The sequence below is a fragment of the Patella vulgata genome, chromosome 1 (genome assembly GCF_932274485.2).
Source record: "Patella vulgata chromosome 1, xgPatVulg1.2, whole genome shotgun sequence".
NCBI classification, from domain to species: Eukaryota; Metazoa; Mollusca; class Gastropoda; family Patellidae; genus Patella; species Patella vulgata.
The window spans coordinates 37477567-37504456 of record NC_065879.2 but is presented as its reverse complement, the minus strand read 5'-3'; the positions used below and the strand labels follow the sequence as shown (position 1 = coordinate 37504456).

Genomic DNA, 26890 nt, shown 5'->3' with positions numbered 1-26890 from the left:
CCAGATAACTTTGATTCTATCTGATAGTGATGAAATTTAGTGTATAGTTGATAATCAGTTTGATTGCTTGATACTTTTGAAAAAAATAAATGTGCGATAAATTAAAATGTGTCATCTATTTATTTTGGGATTTTGGCTGGGGACATGCGCCTCACTGTTGGCTTGTCTATATAATAAGTAGTTTCAATAAAAAAATAAACCAATTTTGGGGTGAGCAATGCCCCGATTTCATTAAGTGACCCCAGATCCTCCATGTGCCTTAATTCAGCACTGGATAAAGATACATTATGGGAGATTAAAGAGCTGGCAGTTCTCACTATAATAGTTAAAATCTAGATAATGTAAAGGGAATTTGCTGAAAATTTCAGTCAAATTGATCCACTCTGAACCGACAATTTAGTGATTGAATTTTAGGCCTAGCCTCGATCATCATTACTAAAATCGGTATGATAAAAAACATAGTCTCGATTATCCTTTTTTTTTTATTTAATCATCAATGAGCGTTGAACAACAGATCGGATTCTAATCCAGTAAATATCGTAGGCTAGCGATGACATCGGAGTTGGTTATGGTTGGGATAAGTTAATTAATGTCTAATTAATAATTTAGATAAGATTTCAGGCCTAAAGAAAGACCTGCAATAGGCAGATGTAACTCTTTCATAATGTATTTTTAAGTGTTAACTTGAAAGAAGTAGCTAAGTATCTAATTCAATATCATCCAAAGTCTTCGACTTTGAAAACACAAATTATTTGTCAGTTTAAATTAATATTGATGTTGTGATCTTACCGGGAAAAGATGGGCTTCTGATATCCAATATCTAAGACAAAATAAACCTTTTACCATTTCAGTCCCATTTGTAACAAGGAACTCGAAGAACGAGGCTCGACATGTTCCACAATTCATGTCAAACGGTAACACCATTCTTATCTGGAGAGCATGCGCAATAATTTCTATGTAGACTGGAATAACCAGATGCTAGAGATTGCCATTAATTGAGATTTCTGGCATATTTCGCGAAACATAACTGATTTGAAATTAGAGTATTAAAGGAAACGATGGAATATAAATCAGTTTATATACATTCATATTACATTATTATATGTGTTGCGACCCATTTGTGTCTATTTCTAGGTCTCAAATTTTAGCGATTTAGCTCCTTTAAACATAATTTACTTAATTTTAATGTCTTTTTCTTTTCAGGTGAACTCGAAATGACTGAAGAATCTGCTAATTCAATTGTTAACCGGAATTTGTTTGTGCTTGACAGACAGAATACAGTATTGTTTTATATTCTTGGAGAAAAACACAGTTATATTCAAATTTAGATTTATACATCCAAATATTATTGTTAGACACTGCTGAAAGAAAAATGGGTAAGGGAAAACATGAAACCGAGGAATCCCTGAAAAGTGCTACACCTGAAGATGAGGTGTCTAATGCTGCAACTAATGTTCCTCGTCCCCCAGATGGAGGATGGGGATGGGTTGTGGTGTTCTCATCATTCATTGTTCATATCATAGCTGATGGGATTGTGTATTCCTTTGGAGTGTTCTTCATTGAGTTTTTGGATTATTTTAAAGGTGGTAAAGGAGAGACATCATGGGTTGGTTCATTAGTTCCTGCTGTCACTTACAGTGTTGGTAAGTTATAATTTCTTTGTATAATTTGTAAAGCATATGGAGTAAACCTCTACTTCACACACACTGTTTTGTATTTGCTATGTATTTATATGCATTTTAATTCTTTCTTTTTTTAAATTAACATGCATAATTATTAAATGGGTATTGAATGTACATGTAGGCCTAACATTTCTCTTCAATAAATGTACCGGTATGTATGTTAATAGACAAATGTGAAGCGGAAAATCTTTTGTTATCCCTAACTGAAGCAGAGGACACAGACCACAGATTTAATGTTGTCTTCTGTTTTCCATCATAATGGCATTGAATTTACATCTTAGAGATGGGTTAATGCTATAAATATTAATGAGAAGCCAGTGCTAGTAAATTATATTTGAATAATCAAACAATCATGCTACATGTAATGATTAATATTAATTGATTATTCATGACTTACATTGTATTTGTGACAATATAAGTATAGAATGGGTAATTATTTAAAGTTGATGAGTTGACGATATATCTATGTATATTTCCACATCTGTTATCATCTCTATTTTCTTTATAATATAATGATATCATGAATAGATTGTGTTAAATTACATATCTCAGATTACCTGTATATAAACTGAAATAGACATTATATCAGGTTACTTGTGATTTACTTAAAGAGGCATTACATGTATGCACTCTCAAGAAATTAAATGTAATTAATTGTGATAATAGCATATTCTAAATACTGCTAGAACTTGCTCAATTATGAGGAATACAAGTCTGGAACTGGTCATAAGTTCCCAAATTTCATGATGTGGAAATGCCTGGGTAATCATTTCTATAAACTTGTGGCAGTTACATGTACAAACAGTGATCAATATTTTGGTCTTTGATTTTGTATACTTCTGCCTTGTCTTCATTAGCACAGATGGAAGAGAAAAGTAGGAGGTTATACACCATTTCATTTTAGCTGTATGCAGTACATGTACATGTATACTTCCACTTGTATTTACAATGACTTTACAACCTCTTTAAAGCATGTCGTTATTATAAAAAAGGTTATCAAAGTTAATTATATGTAGGTTATCTATAGGGCTTAAATAAAGATTATTAAATCAAAGTTAATAGATACCGGTAATAATTTTATCAATGGTCATTGATTGTAGTAAAGTTAAATTCAGTTTGATAGGTCTTTAATTAAGCCCTTTAGATAATTAACTTCAATGTAATATCAAATCATTATGTTAGCTCCGAGTTAATCAATGAGATCTGGTGACCTGTCTGCTCTTACAGAAGTTTTCAGTGCAGAAATACGATAAGATAAAAGTTATTGCCTAAAAATGCCTAGAGTGAATGACATACAATTACATAAATCATAAACATGTATGTAGTAGTTATTAGCACACTTTCCGAGGTGTATCGGTGAAAATATTTTGAGTTGTAATTAAATAAACCAACTTAAATATATAAAAAAAGAACTTAAAACTAGTCCTGTCAATACATGATGATGAAACTCACTGATATGTTTTATGTAATAAATATCTTATCTTATTTCGGGTGTTTTATGTAATAAATATCTTATCTTATTTGAGTAAGCTTACTTCAAACATATATACATATAAGTATAAATCAAGATAACCCATATCATAATCCAAAAATATACTAATTTAAATTAGTACAGTCACATTAATTATACCAACCAAAGTTTCGTAATGTTGTATTATATAGGTGAAATTTTAAAAAAAAGGCTTTCGCTCTTATGGAAATCAGTCCTAAATGAATTTTCTGATTATAAATGGATTTTATGTCATGATTTGTTTCATGACAATTGTGTTTTCCTGTGTCTAAACAGTAAGCCAAACATGAAAATGAATTTAGTAAACAAACGACATCCTCTTGATATTTTGAAATTAACATCATGTTATAGACAGGGCTTGTCCAATGAATGACTGAAATTCATCAGAAGATCAATAGAATTCAACTCTTTTATTTTAACCAAAATCAAAGAGGTTTAGGGGAACTGCACTACACACCAAGAAAAACACAAGACAAATCTATGGGTAGGACACAATATACACCACAAACAACAAACACACATATCAGATCAAGTGAATGGACTGCGTTATATACATGTACATGTAGTCCCGGACCTGTTTTTAAGGAAATCGTCGAGCTATTTAAAATACATTTTAATTTCTGTCTATCTATTACAGGGCCTTTAGCCAGTGCGTTGACCAACCGTTATGGATGCAGGATTGTAACTATTTTGGGAGCTTTTATATCCTCTCTAGGATTTATTATCAGTATATTTGCTCCCAATATTTATTATCTTTACTTCACTTTTGGAATAATGGCAGGTAAGTACAGTTTTTGTTTTTATTATTATTTACATGAAAATTTTCCATTAAGTATCAACGATAAAAAGAAAGATAGATAAAAGAAGGGTTAAAAATAACCAGTTTCTTAATCTTTTGATCAAGTTCCATTTGAAAACATTTGGCAGAATTTATGATCTGTGTAGTTGGACTGATTGTGAAATTTGCACCAAGTGGAAATAAATGTCTGTTTGGGTATTCAGTATAGATTTCTGATTTTTACATGCTAACATTTATTGCATGTTTGCTTACATTTGACTTTTAAAGCGGGACAATGTTAGATTTAGCATGGATAATTTTGCTACTTGTGGGTGTATAGGGGGGCTAGAGAAGCCCTAGTTAATTTTTAGCTGTCCATCAGAAGTATAATTAATTGTTATCAAAAGATGGCATATGATTTATGTGATTTTGTCTATTTCTAGGACTTGGATTTGGACTGATTTACTTACCAGCTATTGTCAGTGTCGCCAATTATTTTGAGAAGAAGCGTTCATTTGCTACAGGGCTTGCTGTTTGTGGCTCTGGATTTGGAACCTTCATTTTTGCACCATTTTCAAAATTTCTGGTCGATCAATTTACGTGGAAAGGAGCAGTTTTAATTCAAGGAGGTCTTATCCTAAATGTTGTGGTTTGCGGAGCTCTGTTCCGACCTCTTGAAGCACCTGAAGAAAAAGAAGAAATTATTATGAAAAAGTTAAAAAAAGAAGCTTCAGATCTTGAACAACAGACAAAAACTAAAAAGGGATCTATTGATCATGAAGAATTAAAAGTGCTTCTTACTGAAACACCAAGTGCCATTTTCAAAAATCGAAACTTAGAAATTACTGAAACCCATGCCTTAGCAAATAGTCATAATCATCTTAGCTTGCCACGTCCTACTAACGGTGCTTTAGGAATTGCAAATTTAGCTAGGAGTGATGGAGCTATACACCGAGTGCCGAATGGCAAGTCCTCCATCCCTCTTTCAGCTATATCTTTTCAAAGACAGCATTCACATGGCTCTACTGCTGGTCCTCTCATGAGGAAAGATATTTTTTATCAAGCTAGCTTACAGAATATTCCCATGTATAAATCCAATCCCGACTTCTACATAACTAGTGTCACATCTATTCCTGATGCTGGCAAGGAAGACACCGCGGCTTGGAGATTTTGTAACTGCTGCAAGCCATCCATGGAATTTAGAGAAACTATTCATCAAATGTTAGATTTTTCCTTACTAAACGATGTGATTTTTGTTATGTTTGCGGTGTCTAATTTCTTCACTAGCATAGGTTTTAATATGCCGTTCATCTATATCCCTGATCGTGCCCTGGAAGCTGGAATAGATGAAAGTCGTGCTGCCTTTCTGTTGTCTGTGATAGGTATTGCTAACACAGTTGGACGTGTTTTATTTGGATGGCTGTCTGATCGTAGTGGTGTCAATCGACTCATGTTATATAATACTGCCTTAACTATTTGTGGTATTGCTACTGCCTTAAGTCCTTACTGTGGCGGGAATTATGCACTTCTGGTTACATATTGTGCAGTATTTGGATTATTTATTGGTAAGTTATTATCGGATTATTTATAGACCAGAAATATCACAATCATTGTAATATCTTACATGTAAGTATAATATTTGGGTTAATAGAATAATTATGACATTAACCCAGAACATATTATTACAGTGAATGAAGTGTTGACAAAAGCTTACATAGCAGTACAAAATTTTATCCATACTGATTCTATAGCATGCATATCCCAATTGTGGATCTCAAACCATCCATAAAGACATGCTGGATTATAAATAAAATATTTTAACAGTGAATTTATTTTATCATGTACCATAGTTTAAAAAAAATAAAAAGTCTGTGTTAAAAGTTTAACAATCCCCATTCAATTTTAATATAGACATAATTATAAACAAGTTGATTTACTATCAAACCATGTCAATGTGTTAATGTAATTATTATGTATGTTTTATTACAGGTGTATATGTATCTTTAACATCTGTAGTATTAGTGGATTTACTTGGTCTAGATAAATTGACAAATTCTTTTGGACTACTTCTCTTATTTCAAGGAGCAGCTACATTTATTGGTCCACCAATGGCAGGTAATTTAAGAAAATTTTCTTGAATATTAATAATGATTTGGAGTTTTATACATAGGCGTACGAGCTGGGGGGGCAGGGGGGGCGGCCTCCCCCCCATTTTGGGCACCAAATTCTGGGAAAATTTGGGCACACAATATTGTACTTTGTAAAAGTTGTATAAAAAATATTGCGTTCTTGAATGTGTCCAATTAAACAGTGAATTTATTATTATTATGTAACATACTAAGAACCTAACTACATTTTTTGGGCACCAACCACCGACGCCCCCCCCCAGTCAAAAAAATTCCCTTACGCCTATGGTTTTATAGTACATGGAGGGGGAATGGTTGTTTAAAGGTTACAGAAATGGTTTATTGGACCGCATTTATTCTGAATTATGGGATAGATATGCAATCATGTCCCTTATCATATGAAATTGCATACCCATTCTGTAGGTCGTACATCTGTGGAAGGGAAGCAGTGGTGGCTCAGTGAGTAAAACGTTGGCTCTCTAACCTGGAGGTGCCGTATTCGATCCTGATGTCAGCCGAGAAAGTTCATTTGGTTTCCCTTTGTTAGTGCTGCAAGACAAAAGGAAGTACCGTAATTGGTTTAATGACAGTGATTAATTATAAACTACATTCTAATTAAAACTGTTTTTATTGTCTCCTGCCTTTCGAAGAAAGCAGAGACTATTAAAATGGGTTCGTCTGTCTGTCTGTCCGTCACTCTTTTTGGGACACAATAACTCTCTTTCTAATTAAGCTAGAATGTTCAAACTGGGTGTAGGTGTTAATTAGGTCAATGCCTTGATGGAGTTCGAAGATGAACATTTTCTGCTTAGGGTAAGCAGAGATAAGCAATTTGATTGGTTGATGCTTTGGGACACAATAACTTTAGTTCTAATTAAATGAGAGTGATGAAACTTGGTGTATAGTTTCATTACATCAATACCTCGACTAAGTTTGATAATGAGCATTTTCTGCTTGGTGTAAGCAGAGCGATAAGCAATTGGATTGGACGAGACTTTGGAACACAATAACTCTCATTCTAATAGAGCTAGAATGTTCACAATTGGTGTAGGTGTTTATTAGGTCAATGCCTTGATGGAATTCGAAGATTTCTGTTTAGGGTAAGCAGAGATAAGCAATTTGATTGGTTGATGCTTTGGGACACGAGTGAGAGTGAGGACACTTGGTGTAGAGTTTTATTACATCAATACCTTGACTAAGTTCGATAATGAACATTTTCTGCTGTGGGTAAGAAGAGCGACAAGCAATTTGATTGGTCGAGACTTTGGAACACAATAACTCTGCTTCTAATTGAGGTAGAATTTCAAACTTGGCGTAGGCGTTCATTAGATATATGCCTTGATGGAGTTCGATGATGAACATTGTCTGCTTAGGGTAAGCAGAGAAAAGTAATCTGATTGGTTGTTGCTTTGGGACACAATAACTTTGGTTCTAATTAAGTGACAGCGATGAAACTCTGCATATAGATTCATTATATCATTACCTTGACTAAATTCGATGGTGAGAATTTTCTGCTTAGACTAAGGAGCGATAAACAATTTAATTGATTGGTCAAGACATAACAACTCTGCTTTTTATTGAAGTACATGTAGAATGTTTAAACTTGATGTAGCTATTCATTAGGTGAATGTCTTGACTGAGTTCAATGATTAACATTTTGAGCTAAAGCTAAGCAATTTCATCGGTCGATTGCTTTGGGACAAGATAACTTTGATTCTATCTGATAGAGAGTGATGAAACTTAGTGTATAGTCCATAATCAGTTTGATTGCTCTGATACTTTTGAAAAAAAAAATGTGCAATTAATTAATATGTGTCATCTATTTATTTTGGCATTTTGGCGGGTGACATCAGCCTCACTGTTTGGCTTAAGCTTGTTATATACAAATTTATACATGTATAAACTGACCTGTTAGTGTTAAACTGACCTGTTAGTATAGTTCCTAGAACACAATCTGATGCCTTTCTTATAAACCAGTGTTGGTCACAAACACAATATAATGGATACAAAGACTGTAATACATGATTTATATTTTCTAGGTTGGATGTATGATTGGACTGGAAGTTATGATGTATCTTTTCAAGTAAATGGGGCTATGGTGGCATTCAGTGGAGCTATGTTATATTTTATTCCAATGGTAATACGCTATAAAGAGAAAAAATTAGGTATTAGTACTGTTACAGAGGTTGATCTTGGAGATACTTTATGTTCCCCAGAACCAGAACTTGATGTTCGTGTAAGAACTCTTTCTGTGTAAAGTTTGTTTTTAATTTCTTGCAGATATTATGTTTAAAAATGTATGATTTATTTCTGGTTTCCTCTCACTGCTAAAGACCCCTACCCACAAGTGAATTGTTGAAATAAAATTGAACCATAGGTTAGTCCTGAAATGATCTACAAGATTGTGTCGATTGGGCATTAAATTCCATTACACTCTCTGTGTTTGTGTGATTCTTATCACAATTAGTGGTTGCACTAAATAAATGTTTCTGCCCATATGTCATAAAATCTATTTAGTGTGGGACCACCAGAATTAGTTCTTACAATTATTTCTGTTTAATATTAATCAGATATTTTAAAGAAATTGAATGTAATTGACTTCACAGCTTTGATGAAAAATAAAGTACATTGACAATGTACATGTACAAATGTATCTGTAGAATGTGATAAAATATTTCAAAAGAATTTGTTATTGTTGTTAAAAATCCTGTAGTTTGTATATTTACATTTGATATATCAGCATGTCATAACAATTTATGTTACTGTTATTTGTTATGGTATTACTTTATATATTTGTTTATTTAATGGATGTATAGATTCAATAATTTTAAATTATGTTAGTTCAACTAAAGGTACATTCTCTTACATTTACACCTCTTTTAATGTTACATTTACCCCTTTAATGGTAACATTTACTCTTTTTAAGGTTGCATTTACCTCTTTAAAGGTTATATTTACCTCTATAATTGTAACATTTACCTCTTTATATTACCTATTTAAATACAGTGACAAGTCTAACCCCTGAACTGAAACAATGGACTTGAAACAAATGGATTGTGCATTTTAATCTAGGGGATGGTGGTGAAATTTTTTTTTACCTCGCCAACCCATACCCACTTCCAGCCGGACTAGCCTCTCAAACACGACAGGCTCATAGGGTCTATTTTTGCATCACAAGCTATCCAATGTGCATAATAAACTATAGATTTCATAAAATAGGTACATGTAAACACAAGATCATAAAGCATAAATACAACTTTTTGACATGATATTTAAACCGAAATGTAGAGATTGTACCTTTAAGTTCAACTTAAAGATGAATTTTGTTTTGATATAGAAATATGTGATGTATGTTTTAAATGAGCTAGTAGAATTAGAAAGTATATTAAAGTTTGTTAGAGAGAATTTTACCATATTTTTGATCTTTTATCTACATTTTTATATTATATATATATATAATATATATTATAAATATTACACCATACTGTACATGTTTTAATGTATTGTAAGGGTCTGAAGATAAAATTGAAGATGTTCAAGCAGTCATAATAATAGTATATGAAGGCAACCATGTGTAATCATCTCTGGCTAAATATGAGAAATAAATGAAAATGCACATATGCATAATTCTACCTATTAAATGGCCCTTAAATTCATAATACACCATAATATTATTTTCTGAAAAAACACAATTGGAAATTACTGACACAATTAAAACTCAAAAGCCACAAAAAAAGCAAATTTGGTGCATTTCTGATACATTGGAGAAATGGAAATACAATATTCTGGAAACTAAAATTGACAATTTATTATGTTTGTGCCATACATGTATCTGCAAAGAGTAGTATGTGACATGTCTTATTTAGCCAGAGCGGTTGATGATTATTTCACTGTATATGTTGGCTGCCGTTATATAACAAGTCCATTCAACGTGATTGAGAGCCATGCACCAATAAATAATTATGTTTTAACGACTTTTGCTTATACAACATTTTTGCACAAAATATCTGTTATCATATTATGATCTTGTCATATTTTTTATGTTATGTTGATTGATACTGATAGATAATAGTTTTGCAAGATAAAGGCAATATTTTAATCAAAACATATCCATTAATTATAATATTTGATTAGCTTTACATTATTTTAAAATCCATATGCTTTTGTTAACAAATCGGATCCTTTAAATTCCTACTGGTCTTTGTGTACACATCCAATCACTTAATTTTTGAATGCTTTTGAGTGTTATAGTTACATATGTGTAAAACAAATATCCACAAAGTATGTCCACTGTATTATAGTCAACTTTACTAAAATTATTCTAACATTTTGCTCTGTTCTTTAACTCACTTCATTATGTTCAGTAACAAGAAGATTATGATTAGTCAACTCTAGATCAATTTATAAGTCAAAATTTGTGAATCATTTTAAAATGCTTTTATTATCGAGAGGTGGTGGGATCGTTTGATTGGCTGTCTCTAACCAATATATATGATTCACCCAATGTTAGTGTCAGTACAATACAATTGATATTCTGAAAATGACTGCATGCAGTCAGGGCATTATAAAGATTAATTGTTTTTTTGAAAATATACCAATATGTGCACCATTTTTGCCTTGCCAAAAATATCTACATTCTTATATTTTAATATAACATGGTATGAAAGAGTAAGATGAACGATATGAAGTTAAATTTAAGGGATTTTATACGCCCACATGGAAATGTCGTTGCATATTGCCGTCGCCCCCGTCCGTCTGTCGTCCACAATTTCTTGTGAACACTCTACAGACTACATTTATCATCTGATTGTTTTGAAATTAATATATGTTGTTTGTATTAGTGATCTAAAGAAGCCTACCTTGTGAATGCTCGAAGGACAAAAGTTATTATCCGATCTGTATGAAATTCATATGTCTTGTTTAAATTAGTAAAACGAACAAGCCTATTGAGTTTCAGCAAATTTCTGTTAATTACATCTAGAGTTATGGCCCTTGTTTCACTTTGTTGAATCTTGTGAACGCTTGAACGACAAAAGTTATTAGCCAATCTGTATGAAATTCATATACATCATTTAAATTAGTGAAATGAAGAAGTCTATTGTGTCAGCAATTTCCATCAATTACTTCTAGAGTTATGGCCCTTGTTTTACTTTGTTGAACCTTGTGAACGTTCGAACGACAAAAGTTATCATCCGATCTGTATGAAATTTGTATGCATTATTTGAATTAGTAAAACGAAAAAGCCTGTCGAATTTCAACAATTTCTGTAGACTACTTCCAGAGTTACGGCCCTTGTTTTAGTTTTTAGAATCTTGTGAACTCTCAAACGGCGAAAATTATAATGTCATCTGTATGAAATTGTCTATTAAATGCCCCTAATTACCTACAAAAGAATAAATATGCGACAACCCTTGTCGACCGCTCGGACGATTTAGCTGCTGTGGGCGTATGTTTTGTTGCCTGGCAACCCTATCTTTTTTTTGAGAACATGTTAGGTGAATTTTTTCTAGAGAGTGACAGATTTTATTTTTTGAGAAATCTAGAACTTATATTAAGTCTGATTCCAAACTTTTATTTAGTCAGAATCAAATACTTATATTAAGTCGATGTAGAGATGTGTGTTTGTTAGATGTTGTTTTTTTTTTGTGCAGGTATTTTATTAAATAAAATAATTAGCAATATGTCAACTTTTGACATTCCAATCTAGATTATTTCAGTGACCCTATCTCTATAAATCAGTCAACAGCTATATGCTAGAATTATGTGGATCCCTTATTATTATAATTGACTCATTCTAGTTGATTCTATAATATTGTAGAATGAATTTTATAAGATGTATATTTTTAAGAGCCTGAAACAGATAACATTTTACACACAATAAGTTCAAACCTAGTTGAAGAAAAATGAACACTATCATCCCTTACTACACAATAATACTTATCCATGATAATATCACACTGTAATAAAAGTAGGTTATATAATATACCTGCCAATTATCAGTTCAAGATTGCTGTGCAATAAACAATGGGAATATTCATCCCTTTGTTATGATGTTATATGTAATATGTGTAACAGAGAAAAAAAATAAAGGCTATCAAAATGATCTGTAGAGAGGAAAAACAATAAGATAACATTTGATGAGGTCGAGCATTTTATCTACAGCACTTATACTCAGTCTCTTCAGACCTGCTTATCAGTTTTGTTTCAAGTTACATCACGTTATCTATTGATTATATTTACTGTATATGGCACTAATGGAATTTCTGATTAAATTTTAATGCAATTTGCTACTTGACTAAATCAAAAAACCTTATTTCTTTTGTTGAATTATTTGCGAATTTTCTTAATACATTGTTATGGAGAGGTTGTCAAAAATGGGTTTATTGTTAGCTGAGATGTTATTATATTCAAATTATTTGTTTGTATCTGTATGGGATTATGTATTGTTTAAAGAAAATAGGAAAAAAAGAAGCAAATGTCTAATTTAAAGCAATAAAATCACTATATTATGTAAATTGTGTATTGTTTTTGTTTACTTGTTGCTAGGATAGCCATGTGGTTATGGCTGAATTCCCTCATTTAAAACATTTTTTTATATGCCATCACAGATCCCTTTTACTATTTTCTAAAAGTGTAGTGGTGTCCATATGTTTGGAGGTGTGGAGGGAAGGAGAAATAGGCAATTTTTATCTCTGATTATAGGTGGAGTTGCCCAACATGGTTTTAGTGATGTATTATCTCTGATGAAAGGATAAAGAAGTATCTATCACAGCTCTGTTGATGGGATCGTGGAGGGCTTTAGTTGTTATCTCACATAAAGGGAGTGGTGTCCAATACCGAGGAGATAATTTCATCTCCTATATTGAGGAGATGTTACCTAATGGTTGGCAATAGTAAAAGGGCGACATGACATAGTTAATATCGATTAACCACAAAGTGGGAGAAACTAATTTATGGAGCCATTATGCTAGAACTATATTTGCCCATTGCATGGAGTTTTTATTATCATTCAGGCATGTAGTCCCATGACAAGCCAATCATCTCTCTAGTCTATCAGATGACTTGGATATTGAATGGATTAGACAATGGTTGCAATATCTGCGTTAAACGCTAATATGGCAGACAAGCCAAAATTTTCCAAATATATACATGACATGCATCCACAGCGACAATATCTCGTTATACACGGCTTTTTATTTCTATACTATATAATAAAATTCTTATAATTGGATTAAAAGGTTTACAAATATACTTTTCAAAAAAAGGAGGGGATATTGAAATGCAAATACCTATGCAGGTTGTGATGATATGATAAATAGTCATGGACACTAGAAATGCTTTCAGAGTATATTCACAGATGAAGAACCTATCACGCCAACACAACCACTAAGCTGCACATGCGACACGCAATAGCACCAAACACGGGGGGATGGATTCATTGTCAAATTTGGCACTTCAAGGAAGGGTTGATGAAAACTGTCGCATACTGGTTTATCCTATCCATGTTTGCTTTCCTATCGGTTCTTGCATAAGATTTACTGTTTGGCGTATCTTTGCTTTATTGTGTTACGTTTAATTTGCAATGAGACGTCTTCAACATGATGAACGTCTACATGCTGTTGGCTTGGCATGCTTCAAATGGGTTCTACACAGCGAGCAGTAGCCAATTATGCTACCAACAAACACACAATGTTGATGATAGACCTCGTTCAGGTCGTCCTAGAGCAACTACACAAACCCAGGATCGATACATTCGTACACAGGTCCTGTGAAATCGAGGACAAACGGCCAATCAGCTTTCTGTAAACTTGTACCAAGTTACAGGAATTCGAGTTACACCCCAAACGATTAGAAATCAGCTACATGCAGCCCATTTGCATGCGCGACGACCGCGTTTTGTGCCTCAATTATCTCGCCAACATATTGCAAACATGTGTCAATGGTGTAGGCAGCGTAGAAATTCGGGTAATTGTCGATGGGCGCATGTAATGTTCTCAGATGAGTCCAGATTTACTCTGGATTTCACCAATAGGCGTGCTCGTGCTTGGAGGCATGCGTCATGACAGATTCGGGCGTGGGTCTCTTATGGTGTGGGGAGGAATCACCATGACTGGCAGAACGGACTTGCATATTGTTCAAGGAAGGGTCACTGGTGTGTACTACCGTGACCACATCCTGGTACCGATAGTTCTGCCCTTTGCTCAATGTGCAGATGATAATGCCTGTGCCCACCGTGCTCGTGTCGTGAATGACTACCATTAGCATCACCATATTGTTCATATGCCTTGGCCAGTCATGAGTCCTGACCTTTCACCTATAGACCATGTCTGAGATATGATCGGGAGACGTGTTCATTGGCCGTGGCACTGCAAGAGGAGTGGGCCAGATTGCCCCAAATCCTGATTGGACAGTTGATTAGGAGTATGCCACGACGAATTGCTGAATGTCTGGGTATTGGTGGAGCAATTAGCCTACTCATTAATAAGACAAAAATCAAAAACGTCCATTTTCACTTTTGACAGTGTATCTTTGTGAGTGAATTGGGACCGTCAGATAAGCCGTTTATGTTCATGCAATTGGCCTGTTATTAACATACACTGGTTACCTCTAATAACCAGCGGCTGCCAGGCAGAATACGCCCACATTTTCGAGAGATGGATAGAGAACAAGCTAAAAAGAAAGTGATTTTTCCTACAATCAACGGCCATAATTCAGGAAATTACAATTCGATATGCGCAAATATCGACAGGAACTGAAATCTTTGGGTTATAAACTTACATTTCAAGTTTCAACAAAATCGGATAAAAATTGTGACCTCTATAGGGTCCACAACCTTGATATACCATATTTTTAAGCTATTTGTCTGTCAGTTTTGGGCCGATTTTCACGAAATTCGAACTCAGTCGTCCTTATGGTGTAACGGTGATATAATAATACGTTTTTTTAAATCGGATAAAAATTATGACCTCTATAGGGGTCCACAAGCTAAAAACGCGATTTTTCGTACAATCAGGACCATAATTCAGGAAGTTACGGTCCGATATCTGCGAATATCGAAAGAAATCGAGACCTTTGGATTATAAACTTACATTTCAAGTTTCAACAAAATCGGATAAAAATTGTGACCTATTTAGGGTCCACAACCTTGAAATACCCAATTTTTACGCTATTTGAGAACGAAGGGCAGCCATTTTGTCTATCAATTTTGGGCCGATTTTCACGAAATTCAAACTCAGTTGTCTTTAGGGTGTAACGGTGATATAATAATACGTTTTTTTAAATCAGATAAAAATTATGACCTCTATAGGGTCCACAAGCTAAAAACGCGATTTTTCGTACAATCACGGGCCATAATTCAGGAAGTTACGGTCCGATATGCACGAATATCGAAAGGAACCGAGATCTTTGGGTTATAAACCTACACTTTTCAAGTTTCAACAAAATCGGATAAAAATTGTGACCTCTATAGGGTCCACATCCTTGATATACCATATTTTTACGCTAGTTGAGAACGAATGGCGGCCATTTTGTCTGTCAATTTTGGGCCGATTTTTACGAAATTCGAACTCAGTCGTCCTTATGGTGTAACAGTGATATAATTATACGTTTTTTTAAATTGAATAAAAATTATGACCTCTATAGGTCCACAAGCTAAAAACGAACGAACGGCGGCCATTTTGTCTGTCAATTTTGGGCCGATTTTCACGAAATTCGAACTCACTCATCCTTATGGTGTAACAGTATCGGATAAAAATTTTGACCTCTGTAGGGTCCACAAGCTAAAAACGCGATTTTTTGTACAATCAGGGGCCATAATTCAGGAAGTTACGGTCCGATATGCGCGAATATCGAAAGGAACCGAGATCTTTGGGTTATAAACTTACATTTCAAGTTTCAACAAAATCGGATAAAAATTGTGACCTCTATAGGGTCCACAACCTTGATTTACCATATTTTTACGCTATTTGAGAATGAACGGCGGACATTTTGTCTGTCAATTTTAGGTCGATTTTCACGAAATTCGAACTCAGTCGTCCTTATGGTGTAACGGTGATATAATAATACGTTTTTTTAAATCGGATAAAAATTATGACCTCTATAGGGTCCACAAGCTAAAAACGTGATTTTTCGTACAATCAGGGGCCATAATTCAGGAAGTTATGGTCCGATATGCGCGATTATCGAAAAGAATCGAGATCTTTGGATTATAAACTTAAATTTCAAGTTTCAACAAAATCGGATAAAAATTGTGACCTCTATAGGGTCCACAGGCCAAAAACGTGATTTTTCATACAAACAGGGGCCATAATCCATGAAGTGTCGATCCGATACATGCCAATATCGAAAGCAGCCGAGATCTTTTGGAGATACACCTATATTTCAAGTTTCGTTAAAATCGGATAAGAATTGTGACCTGTAGAGTGTCCACAAACAAATTGTGGACGGACGGACAGGGGCGACGGCATAATACGTCCACATGAAAATGTGGGCGTATAAAAACAGCAGTGTATTTCCACAGTTTTGTATTGTTTCTGAATCAGGGGCAGATTGGGGCCGGTAACCGGCCCGAGCTACTGTGTCGGAGCAGCCCCTTTTACTGTCCGCGGAGCTCGGACGGGGGATCCGGGTGCTCTCTCCCGGGAAAATTTTGAAAAATGAACCCCAAATATGCGATTTGGTGGCATATCTGATTATAATCTCTGTCCAATTCAGCCAGCAGACCAGCTATCACCAAATTTTGCTGAGGCCTTAAAATTGAATTTTTTTGGGATATATGAACCATTGGCTGACGTTTCTGGCATATCCCCACAAACAGGGTGCAGGTGACTTAATAATTAGTAAATTTGCGGACGACAGTGTCGGGTGAATCCGATGAAATTTTCGGATAAAATTCGGAATCCCCATTGCAAGATTCCGAATTCCGGCCCAGAAAGTCTATTATACCAGCCCATTCCAGACTCCAGTGATGGTGTGGCGACCCGTTAAAGCCACCGGCCACATAACATGATCATCATCGCTCCAAGGCCGGTCGAATACCCCCGCCATATAATGTTCAGCAGAAAAAAGGTTTTTTAGACGATATTCTGAATATCCACAGTCTGAAACCAGTATAGTCATTCATAACTTTCTTCCTAATTTTTTTTACTATTTTGGAATAGTAACAATTATACCAGCTATTTCTTCAAATCTTCCATTCTGCATCTTATTTCACAGTTAGCTGTCAGGGGAGACTACTATTAATAGTTTTCGTTTTCTCTACTTTTGTTTTGTTCTTTTGTGAAGAAAACAATTTCCTTATATAGCTGTTGCCTAAAGATATATATTAGTTAAATTATACTAGGCTACACTCATCATATATACCTTGATGTGTGTGTGTTGATTACATAGATAAGTGTGATCATCAGTCCGTGTCGTGTAGATGCAACTGATTTTGTCTTGTGACCTTCGAAGGTATAATTCACCCAAGCATATTTCTAAAGTTGCATTAGTTCCAGTGGCAGTGGATTCAAACTTTTACTTTAGTTTGCTGAAGCTAATTAAAGTTACCCACGGACCACAGCATGTAAGTAGCCTAGTGTACGGTACTATAATTAATAATATTATTGTTATGTTTAGTTGCCCTGTTAACCGACTTCAAAATCCATGTCTAACTTCATTTATGAGCTAACCCCTGGGCTACCATTGCAATAGCTGATGTTGTAAAGAAGAGCGCCCTTATTGAATCAAAATGTCAGCTCCATGTAACGAGACACTACCGTAGATAAAACCGTACCGGTACTGGAGCAAGTATTAAAATTTAAAAACAAGGGCGAACAACTCCGTAAGGACAATTGGACACAATTCGTATCTTAAAACTCAACAAAATCTTCCTTCTGATATTCTATTGTTATATTGGGTGTAAACCCCCAATAAAACCTTTAGAATACAACAACAATCTGGGCAATGAGTCTATCGGGTTTTTTTTGTTATTACTACTACGAAATGAAGGCTTCTTAGAAATGATATCTTAATAATTTTCTCTCCATATTTTTCAGTAAATACATGTATCACCCCTATCTAGTATCTGAAGAACGAAAATGGGTGTGTTAACGCAAGCTATTATATTATTAACCGCGATAGGTGTTGCTTCCTCGGGTGTAATTCTGTACACACCACTGCCTGACGGTATGGAACAACCCTGGAGATTGAGAGAATACTATGCCAAGACAAAAATGTCCCTCATTGTTGTAAGTTATGAATAAAATAATTGAATTAATTGTTTTAGCTTTGTTGAAATAAAAACATAATCAGTGATGATAAAATGAAAGATAACTGGTCAAACAGCCAGTATATATTATAACAACAGTTTTATTAAATATCTAAAATTAGAGTGAACATTTTATTGAGGGTTCTCTCCTGGCCTTAAACATGCATTATGCAAGAGCAAAATCTGCTTATTACAAGTCTTTAGGCCTGAAATGTTATCTAAATTATCAATTAGACATTAATTAACTTATCCAGACCATAATAAACTCTCGATGTCAAGGCTAGCCTTCGATGTTGGCTGGATTAGATTCTGATATGCCGCTAACAGCTATTGATAATTAATTACCTGTAAAAATTCTTATGCTCTTTAACAAATCTGTGTAGTTGTAACATGGTTTAATGTAAATCGCACCTGTATGTGCAACTGTTTACTTGTCATGTAAATACAACTGTTGAGGGCGCAATAAGTTTAACATATCCCAAATAAACACTTTAATGATATTCTGATTTTAATTTTCTGCATACTTATTAATATCTACTAAATGCAATGGGTATGATTCCACATTGAAGCCGATACAGGTGTGGCTAATCCCATATGGGTAAAATATTGGACCCAGATGTATTATTTTATATGTGGTAGATGCCATATACATAAGATATTGGCCCCAGATACACATGTGGGTAATCCCATATTGATACCATATTGAACCCATATACATAATTTACATGAATGTGGTTATATCATATCCATACCACACAAGCTTCTGGTGCACATATGCGTAATCCTGTCTGTACAGATTGGTTCACAAAACTAAAAGTATGGATTCAATAATGAACTTATACATACAAATAAGTAATCCCATATGGATACCATATTGGCCCCAGATATACAAAAGTTATATGTAGTCCCATACAGATACCATATTATCTCCAGATACACAAGGTAATCCCATTCCAACCTCGTGGGTTTTCTCTGGGTCCTCCGGTTTCCTCCCACTGCTAAAGACCCCTACGTGCAAGCGAATTATTGAAATAAAGTTAAACCATATGTTAGTCTCGAAATGACCTAGTTTGTGTCGAGTGGACGTTAAACCCCATTTCTCTCTCTCTCTCTCAGTAATCCCATATGGACACCATATTGGCCCCATGTATACAAAACAGAGTTGTTAATGTGAGTAATCCCATATTGGCCCCAGATACACACACTATAAGTTCAGATTATCAATGTAAGAAAGAAGTAAGCATTATATCATTTGGCTTATCTCTGTGATATTAATATATACACAACTAAAAGTATGTATTCAATAATGAACTTATACATAGACTAATAAGTAATCCCATATGGATACCATGTTGGCCCCAGATGTACAAAAGTTATATGTAATCCCATACAGATACCATATTATCCCCAGATACACACACAGGTAATCCCATATGGACACCATATTGGCCCCAAGTGTACAAAAACAGAGTTGTTAATGTGGGAAATCCCATATAGGTCCCATATTGGCCCCAGATACACACACTATACGGTCAGATTATCAATGTAAAAAAGAAGTAACCATTATATCATTTGGCTTGTCTCTGTGATATTAATATATGAAAATAAAGTGTATTTGCGTACATTTGTATGTGGTAAGATAATATGGGTCCTATATGGGGACCTTGTGGTATCACCTGGGCCCACAGCCCATTTTTTCCCCATATGGTCCCCATGTGGCAATGTTTATGGGGTAAATCAGAAAAAGTGGATAATCGAGACTATGTTGTTTATATTAATGATTTTAGTAATGATGACCGAGACTATGCAAAAATTTCACCCGCTTCTTTCTCGGCTCATAGTGGATCAATTTGACTGAAATTTCCAGCAAATTACCTTTACACTATCTAGTTTTTAACTATTATAGCGAGAACTGCCATAATGTATCTTTAATTAAAATAGTAATTGTGTTCCTTCCATATGTTTTGTGTATTAGTTTTAAACTTAAAAAGATAAGAAATGAAACTGTTTGTATTATTTATCTACAGGGTGGATTAGCTGGTCTAGTTGGATATAGTAGTGTAAATGTATCAAGAGTTTTATTAGATAGAATACAACTAACTAATGGTTCATCAGATACTCATCCTAACCTACAGGTAACCCGTCCCTTTTACACCCCCCCCCCCCCATTCCTCCTCCCCCCAATTCCTCCTCCCATCCCCTCCTCATAAAGTTTACACCGAGCTTGGCCTTAAGTAATGAAAGGATTGTAAGAGTCATTCAGGCCTGCATTATATTTAGGCTAAGTTTAGTGGATTTTGTGTTTCTTTTTTTTTTTAAATTCTGTTCCAATGTCCATAACTATATAATTTATATGAACTGAAAGTCGTTTAAAACTTTATTCGACCACAGAGAGTGCTATATTATTATGAAAAGTACTGTTATTTTGTCAGGAAGACATTTATGATATTTTTTTGCTAATTAGTTAATATTTATTATAGGTATCTAATGTATTATTAGATGGTATACAGGCTAGAGTTTATAGACCTATTAATAAAGATGGTCTATTACCGTGCTTTATATATTATCATGGTGGTGGATTAGTCTACAGTATCAGTAAGTTGATTTTGTGTACTTTGGAAAATAAAATGGAGCAGAATGTCAACATTAGCAAATTAAAACTAAATGCATTACGGTACATTAAGTCTGGGCTAGGAATGTCTGATCATGACTTATTCAAATACTTCTAAAATAATACCATTTTTACCCATGCTAACCATTCAGTCTGATTGGAGCTCTTACATGGTTTGTGAGGTTTACTTATTTTGTTTCTGTTCTAGTTTAGTCTAACTTTGATTAATTTATTGCAGAACAAATCGTACAAATGGATTAGAAGTGTAGAACAATTTTTACTAATTTTGTATACTCTCCAATAGAAGATATCATAGAAATTACAAACAGATGAACATACATATTTATATAGTTTCTCTCTCTCTGGGAACATTTCGTCTAAATTGGATCTCAGTATCCCCACTCTATACCGTTTTGTATTTTCTGGGGTTTTTTTTAAAGTTATTTATGTTTTTCAGATACATATGATGGTGTAACAGCTAAAATTGCTAACGATAGTGACATAGTGGTAATATCAATAGAGTAAGTAGGAACTAACCTCGAGGCATAACATTTACAGCCTTTTGTTTGATAAAGTGACACATATCACACTGATATGTGTGTGTCTCACTTTTACACCTGTGGACTACTGGGCAACCCTCTTATCTCACTGCACTGGCTGGCTGGCTTGGTTCTTTAACGTCTGCTTCCTCTTCAGTGATATCGCAGACAAGCTTCTTCCTGTATATTAGAATATGATTTTGCAATCTTTCCATTTACAGCCATAGGCCATGGAGTGATTTAGTGGGAAGTTATGCCCTTTATTTAATAATAAACATATCGTTTAATAGTTGAAATGAAATGAAATGAAATGGGGTTTAACATAACGTCCTACTGTTCTGCTCCTAAACTGGGCTAATGAAGACGGGCATACGCCATACAGTGTGCTATGAGGGAAATTTTGCCCGGGCAGCGGCACTACGGCCTACGCTTATATCGATTTCCAACTGCCAAGGGATCTTTTACGTGCACACCAATGTGTACACGGGACCTCGGTTTTTCTTCCCATCCGAACGACTAGACAGCTATCCTTGTCAGGCCCTCCGTCCTGCATCACTGACAAGGGGAAACCGCGCTGGAAAATCTGGATGAACTTTCTTGGCCAATGCAGGGATCAAACACCCGACCTCCAGGCCAGCGTCTTACCCACTTAGCCAAGTGATCCCCCCGTTTAGTAGTTGATCTGTAGAAACAGCATTTATACGGACATATATGCATCTCTTCTCTAGCTCAGTCTAGGTGTCACCTGTATATTTATGATAGAAAAATATGTATGACCTTAGCTTATGCCCCTTGAATTTGTTAGGCGGTCATTGATTGACTGTTAAAATGTCTGTTAGCCAATCATAATTTGACACAGAAAATACCATTCAGTTCAAGAAAACTTGTTATCAGGCTTAAAATAGTTGGAATTTGGTAATATCACACAGGTAATGAAATTTTACCAAAACACAGATTAACGATTTTGCCGGTATATCCCACCACTTTGCGAAAGGTACAGTCCCTATATATATAGTTGTATGGCAAATTAAATTAAAAACGGAACTAGTCTAATAAGATGGGAGTTATGAGGATTTTGTTCGATGATTTTTTGGATATTGTTATGGGTAATGGCACCCTTTTCAAAACAAATGTGACTATTTTCAGATATAGAAAAATACCAGAGTTTCCCTATCCTGCTTCTATTGATGATGGTTACACAGCTACATTGTATATTCTAAATAATGGAAAAAGGCTGGGTGTTGATCCAACTAAAATATCTATCGGAGGTAGGTCTGCATTTATTTCAGCCCGTAGAAAGTATACATTATGCGATATGTTTATAGCTTCTGTTGGGTGGGGCAAGCCAAAGTAAGAAAATAAATAATACCTTCTATTTGTGACAATGAAAACATATGTAGGTTTGTGGTTCAGATCATATACTGACTATAGTCAGTGCAGGCTTAAAATTATTCATGGGGCAACTTTCACCAAACCTTTCTTTAGGGATTGTTTAGTAAACTGTTGGGTGTAGGTAAGTCTTTTACAAAGGGACTCTGGTCTGCCTTTGAAGGCATTGTGCATTAGGCATTAGAGGGCAATTCACACTGTTCGTTCAACTTAAAGGGGCATTAGGTAAGATTAGATAAAGAGCTGACAATTCTCGTTATAATAGTTAAGAAATAGATAATAAAAATATAATATGCTGAAAATTCGTGGGTTGGATGGCCGAATGGTTTGCACGTGCGTGCTGTATCATAAGGCCTGTCATTGAGTCAACTGGCGTGGCTTCGAATCCCCGGAAGTATGTGACAAGGAGTAGGGTCGCCTGTCCAACCTCGTGGGTTTTCTCCAGGTCCTCCGGTTTCCTCCCACTGCTAAAGGCCCCTATGCGCAAGCAAATTATTGAAATAAAATTAAACCATATGTTAGTCCCAAAATGAAATAGTCTGTGTCAAGTGGACGTTAAACTCTCTCTCTCTCTCTCCCTCTCTCTCTCTGAAAATTCAGTCAAATTGCCTCACTCTGAACCGAGATATTAGTGATTCAATTTTTATGCTAGCCTCGATCATCATTACTAATGTTGATACGATATTAAACAATGTCTTGATTATCCATTTTTGTTAAATTATCCATCATAAAACGTATTCAAATCCACTAAATATTGCAGGATAATGATGGCATCATGAGTTGATTATGGTCTGAATTAATAAGTTAATTTTATCTTAGTATTTTGTTATTTATATGGTGTATTGCAGGTGACAGTGCTGGTGGTAACATGGCGGCTGCACTAGCTCTCAAACTTCGCGACAACAAGGTGACACCCAAAATAGTTGGACAAGTACTTATCTATCCAGTTTTACAAACATGTGATTTGCACACACCAAGTCATCAATTGGGTTCCAATTATCTTTACAATGGCCGGGCATTTGCTGCTGAAGTGGCTGTCATGTATTTGGGATTACCAAGCCATTTTAAACAATTTATTATGAGTGAAAATCTTTCTTCTCCTGAACTGACAAAAAAGTGTAAACGTTTTGTCAATCATAAATATTTACCAGAAGAATTTATACCTCAAGGTTACTTGCGCACTGATGTCACCGCCGATCCTACCAACAAGGATGCATTAATGTTAGGGAAGAAAATGTCAGATCCATACTTTTGTCCGCTTATGGAAGAAATTTTGGGAGATCTTCCACAAACGTTAATTGTTACTGCAGAATTAGATCATATTAGAGATGATGGAGTTATTTATGCCCGGCGTCTACAAAAAGCGGGCGTAAAAACCGAATGGCGTCATCTACCAGATAGTTTCCATGGTGTTTTAACAATGATTGACAAGGATTATGGATTTCAGGGCGGTGAAATAATGATAAACCATATAGCAAATTTCTTAAAAACACTTTACTTTGGGGTATGAATTTTTGATCCATGTTTGCTTGGCATATCTTAAAACTGACATGAGTGAATGATATTATCTTCTATGTGATAAAAGGATACACTGTAGATTCAGAGAACTGAATTTATTTTAATGTTATCTCAGGGAAAACAATAAAAATTTTATACACCCACTAGCATCCAACCAATATAATAATGTCCGCTACAAAATGTGATAAACTTTGCCAAGACTGATACTGTTGAAAATACCTTGTATGTTAAAAAGTTTTAATTTTGTACTTGTTTCTTTTGAGCGTCAGTTTACTATAAATATCTTAATTTTGTGAAGATTTTGTCGATTAATGAAGTGTTGATAATAAATGTAACAGCTAGCCTTCGGTATGGTGTTCACCGCATTAACACCCACCAGCATCCAACATAATTATGCCTGGTACAAAATGTTATAAACTTTGCCAAGACTGAGACCGTTGAAAGTTCCATGTATGTTGTAAAGTTTAAATATTTCTGGTATGCACTTAGATAATTTGCTGTCTCCCAAGAAGTGTTGCCCCCAGGCATATGCCCAACTCTATTCTAAGCACATGCCCCCCATAAAAAATACTCATTTATATAAAGTTGCCATTGTGTTCCCCAACCGGCCTACAATTAGCATCAAGAAAGAAGAAAGTGTAAAAAGTTTGACTTTAGGGAAGATCAATATTAAATACATCTTAATTTTTAAAACTAAAATATGTAAAATTAGTTTTATGTGAGTGTACAATTTGAACTACACCAAATTTTGATCGCTTTGAATTCTAAAATTTGAAATATATTGATTCTTTACCTATTCCTTTAAGCATTTTAATATCTCTCCCTATATTCCAAGTATTGGGAAGTTTCGATATTTGTTATCCACATAAAATTGAATTAAATCGGGGTTGAAAATGCACAATGTAATGTAAAGCTTAGGGCTGACATTATTACAAATCAAATGATCATATATACAAATAAATTCAGTAGCTTGCAACCACACAGTTCATTGTTGATAATTCAGTACATGAATTGACTTAGAGATAGAGATGAGCTATATTTTTTTTTTTTTTTTTTGGTATCGGTTGTGCTATATTGAGGTAACAACAAATGCTACAATTATTGTGTTAATCTGCCATTTTGTCAGGGGAGACAACTTCATTTAATGTTTGCGCCTTGTAGAACTACCAATGTTTTAATATTTAAAAATGTAATTATTATATAACTTCAATTTTAATGCCAAAATTCTCAATAATAAAATCACATGTGCTAGAAAGATCTAAGCGGTATTGTGAATCCATATTATAGTTTATCATTTGAGCGTGATAAAATGTAAAACCACTCAATTAATTAGGTTCCAATTTAATGTTTCCAAATCAAAATCTTCAATGAACACAGTAACACTTAATGCCATCGCCTGTCGGTGAGTCATTTCAGAAACACAACTTTTAAAGTAAACAATATTTGAAATCCACCGCGGGTGGATTAATAAGTAAAGACGACCATGGATGTAAGACGTATGATATCATTAATACATAGTGTAGAGCTCACAGCAAATCCAATATAACAAAGGCAATCCAAAGTGTCAACATAAAAAAGCACAACGCTGCTGCATAAAAATGTTTAAGGGGGGGGGGGTGTAGCATCATAAGGTCTGTCATCTGTTGTGGTTTCGATTCCCCGCTTGTCCAACGGCGTGGGTGTTTCTCCGGGCCCTGGCATTCTCCTCCCTCTCTTCAAATCCACCACAAACCACCCCCACCGCAAAAAAAATGTGATGTCAAGGGAGATAAATCCATTTATGAGTAAATTACGTTTAATAGTATACTTCGTCAACCAATTTCATGTACATTTAATTTCAGTCCTAATTTTTAAAACTAAAATATATAAAATTAGTAAGATTTAAGTGTACAGTAATGTTTATTAAGGATTAGTTGATATGCAATTTAATTGCAATCTTCAAGTGGTCACATTTTGCCACAATAAATTTTCTAATATGAAATATAGTAATTCCTATTCCACACGTTTTCAACTACCCATTTCAATATCCCGAAATATGGAAAAACAACTTCCATGAATGTTTGTAATCCACCTTAAGTGGAATTAAAACATAGATATGACAACCCTTTAATGTTTATAACCAGTATATAGGAGAATGTAGGCTTTTCTTAAACAATCGTCTATTAATTATAAAACTGTCCATTATTTATTGAAAAATGAACATGTATTTTGGGATAATTTATTCTCTGAACAAATTAAATTACAGAACATAAAATTACTTTAAAACCTCATAGTTACCGAAATGTCACATGACCGAATATTGATTTCACGTGTTTGTCTACATAAAGAATTCCACTTAAATCCGCCCGTTTAAAGGCTCAATACCACTCTTGTTGTAACTGAATAATATGCCCCAATCTTTATTCTGATCAACAAATTGTACTATTTTAGAATATTTCAATTAATTGATGATACAAATTTCATCTTAACACACCTTATTTAAAAATTTTG

The 26890-nt window shown here is 34.5% G+C and overlaps 2 protein-coding genes across 4 annotated transcripts in view; both read left to right on the top strand.

Moving 5' to 3' along the window:
* The window catches only part of LOC126816221 (monocarboxylate transporter 12), a 30212-nt gene extending 17601 nt beyond the window's left edge, over positions 1-12611 (top strand). For all 3 annotated transcript variants that reach the window (XM_050542528.2, XM_050542533.2, XM_050542532.2), the window contains exons 2-6: positions 1204-1643; positions 3830-3973; positions 4414-5535; positions 5960-6085; positions 8136-12611. In XM_050542528.2, coding sequence (XP_050398485.1) covers positions 1373-1643; positions 3830-3973; positions 4414-5535; positions 5960-6085; positions 8136-8353 — 1881 coding nt within the window. In that variant the 5' untranslated portion in view covers positions 1204-1372 and the 3' untranslated portion in view covers positions 8354-12611. The remainder of the gene's footprint in view (positions 1-1203; positions 1644-3829; positions 3974-4413; positions 5536-5959; positions 6086-8135) is intronic.
* Positions 12612-17383: 4772 nt separating this feature from the next.
* Positions 17384-25586, top strand: LOC126816284 (arylacetamide deacetylase-like 3). The gene is made up of 7 exons (XM_050542596.2): positions 17384-17659; positions 18132-18323; positions 20371-20478; positions 20824-20938; positions 21412-21475; positions 22640-22761; positions 23731-25586. Exons 2-7 carry the CDS (start codon positions 18174-18176, stop codon positions 24390-24392), a joined length of 1221 nt encoding a protein of 406 aa, XP_050398553.1. The 5' UTR covers positions 17384-17659; positions 18132-18173; the 3' UTR covers positions 24393-25586.
* Positions 25587-26890: the final 1304 nt, after the last annotated feature.

Excerpts from the sequence above, each read along its gene's own strand:
- LOC126816284 (XM_050542596.2), top strand. The coding sequence starts at position 18,174 with ATGGGTGTGTTAACGCAAGCTATTATATTATTAACCGCGATAGGTGTT. Across the intron at positions 20,479-20,823 it reads ATACTCATCCTAACCTACAG|GTATCTAATGTATTATTAGA; the intron begins GTAACCCGTCCC and ends TATTTATTATAG. Across the intron at positions 20,939-21,411 it reads TGGATTAGTCTACAGTATCA|ATACATATGATGGTGTAACA; the intron begins GTAAGTTGATTT and ends TATGTTTTTCAG.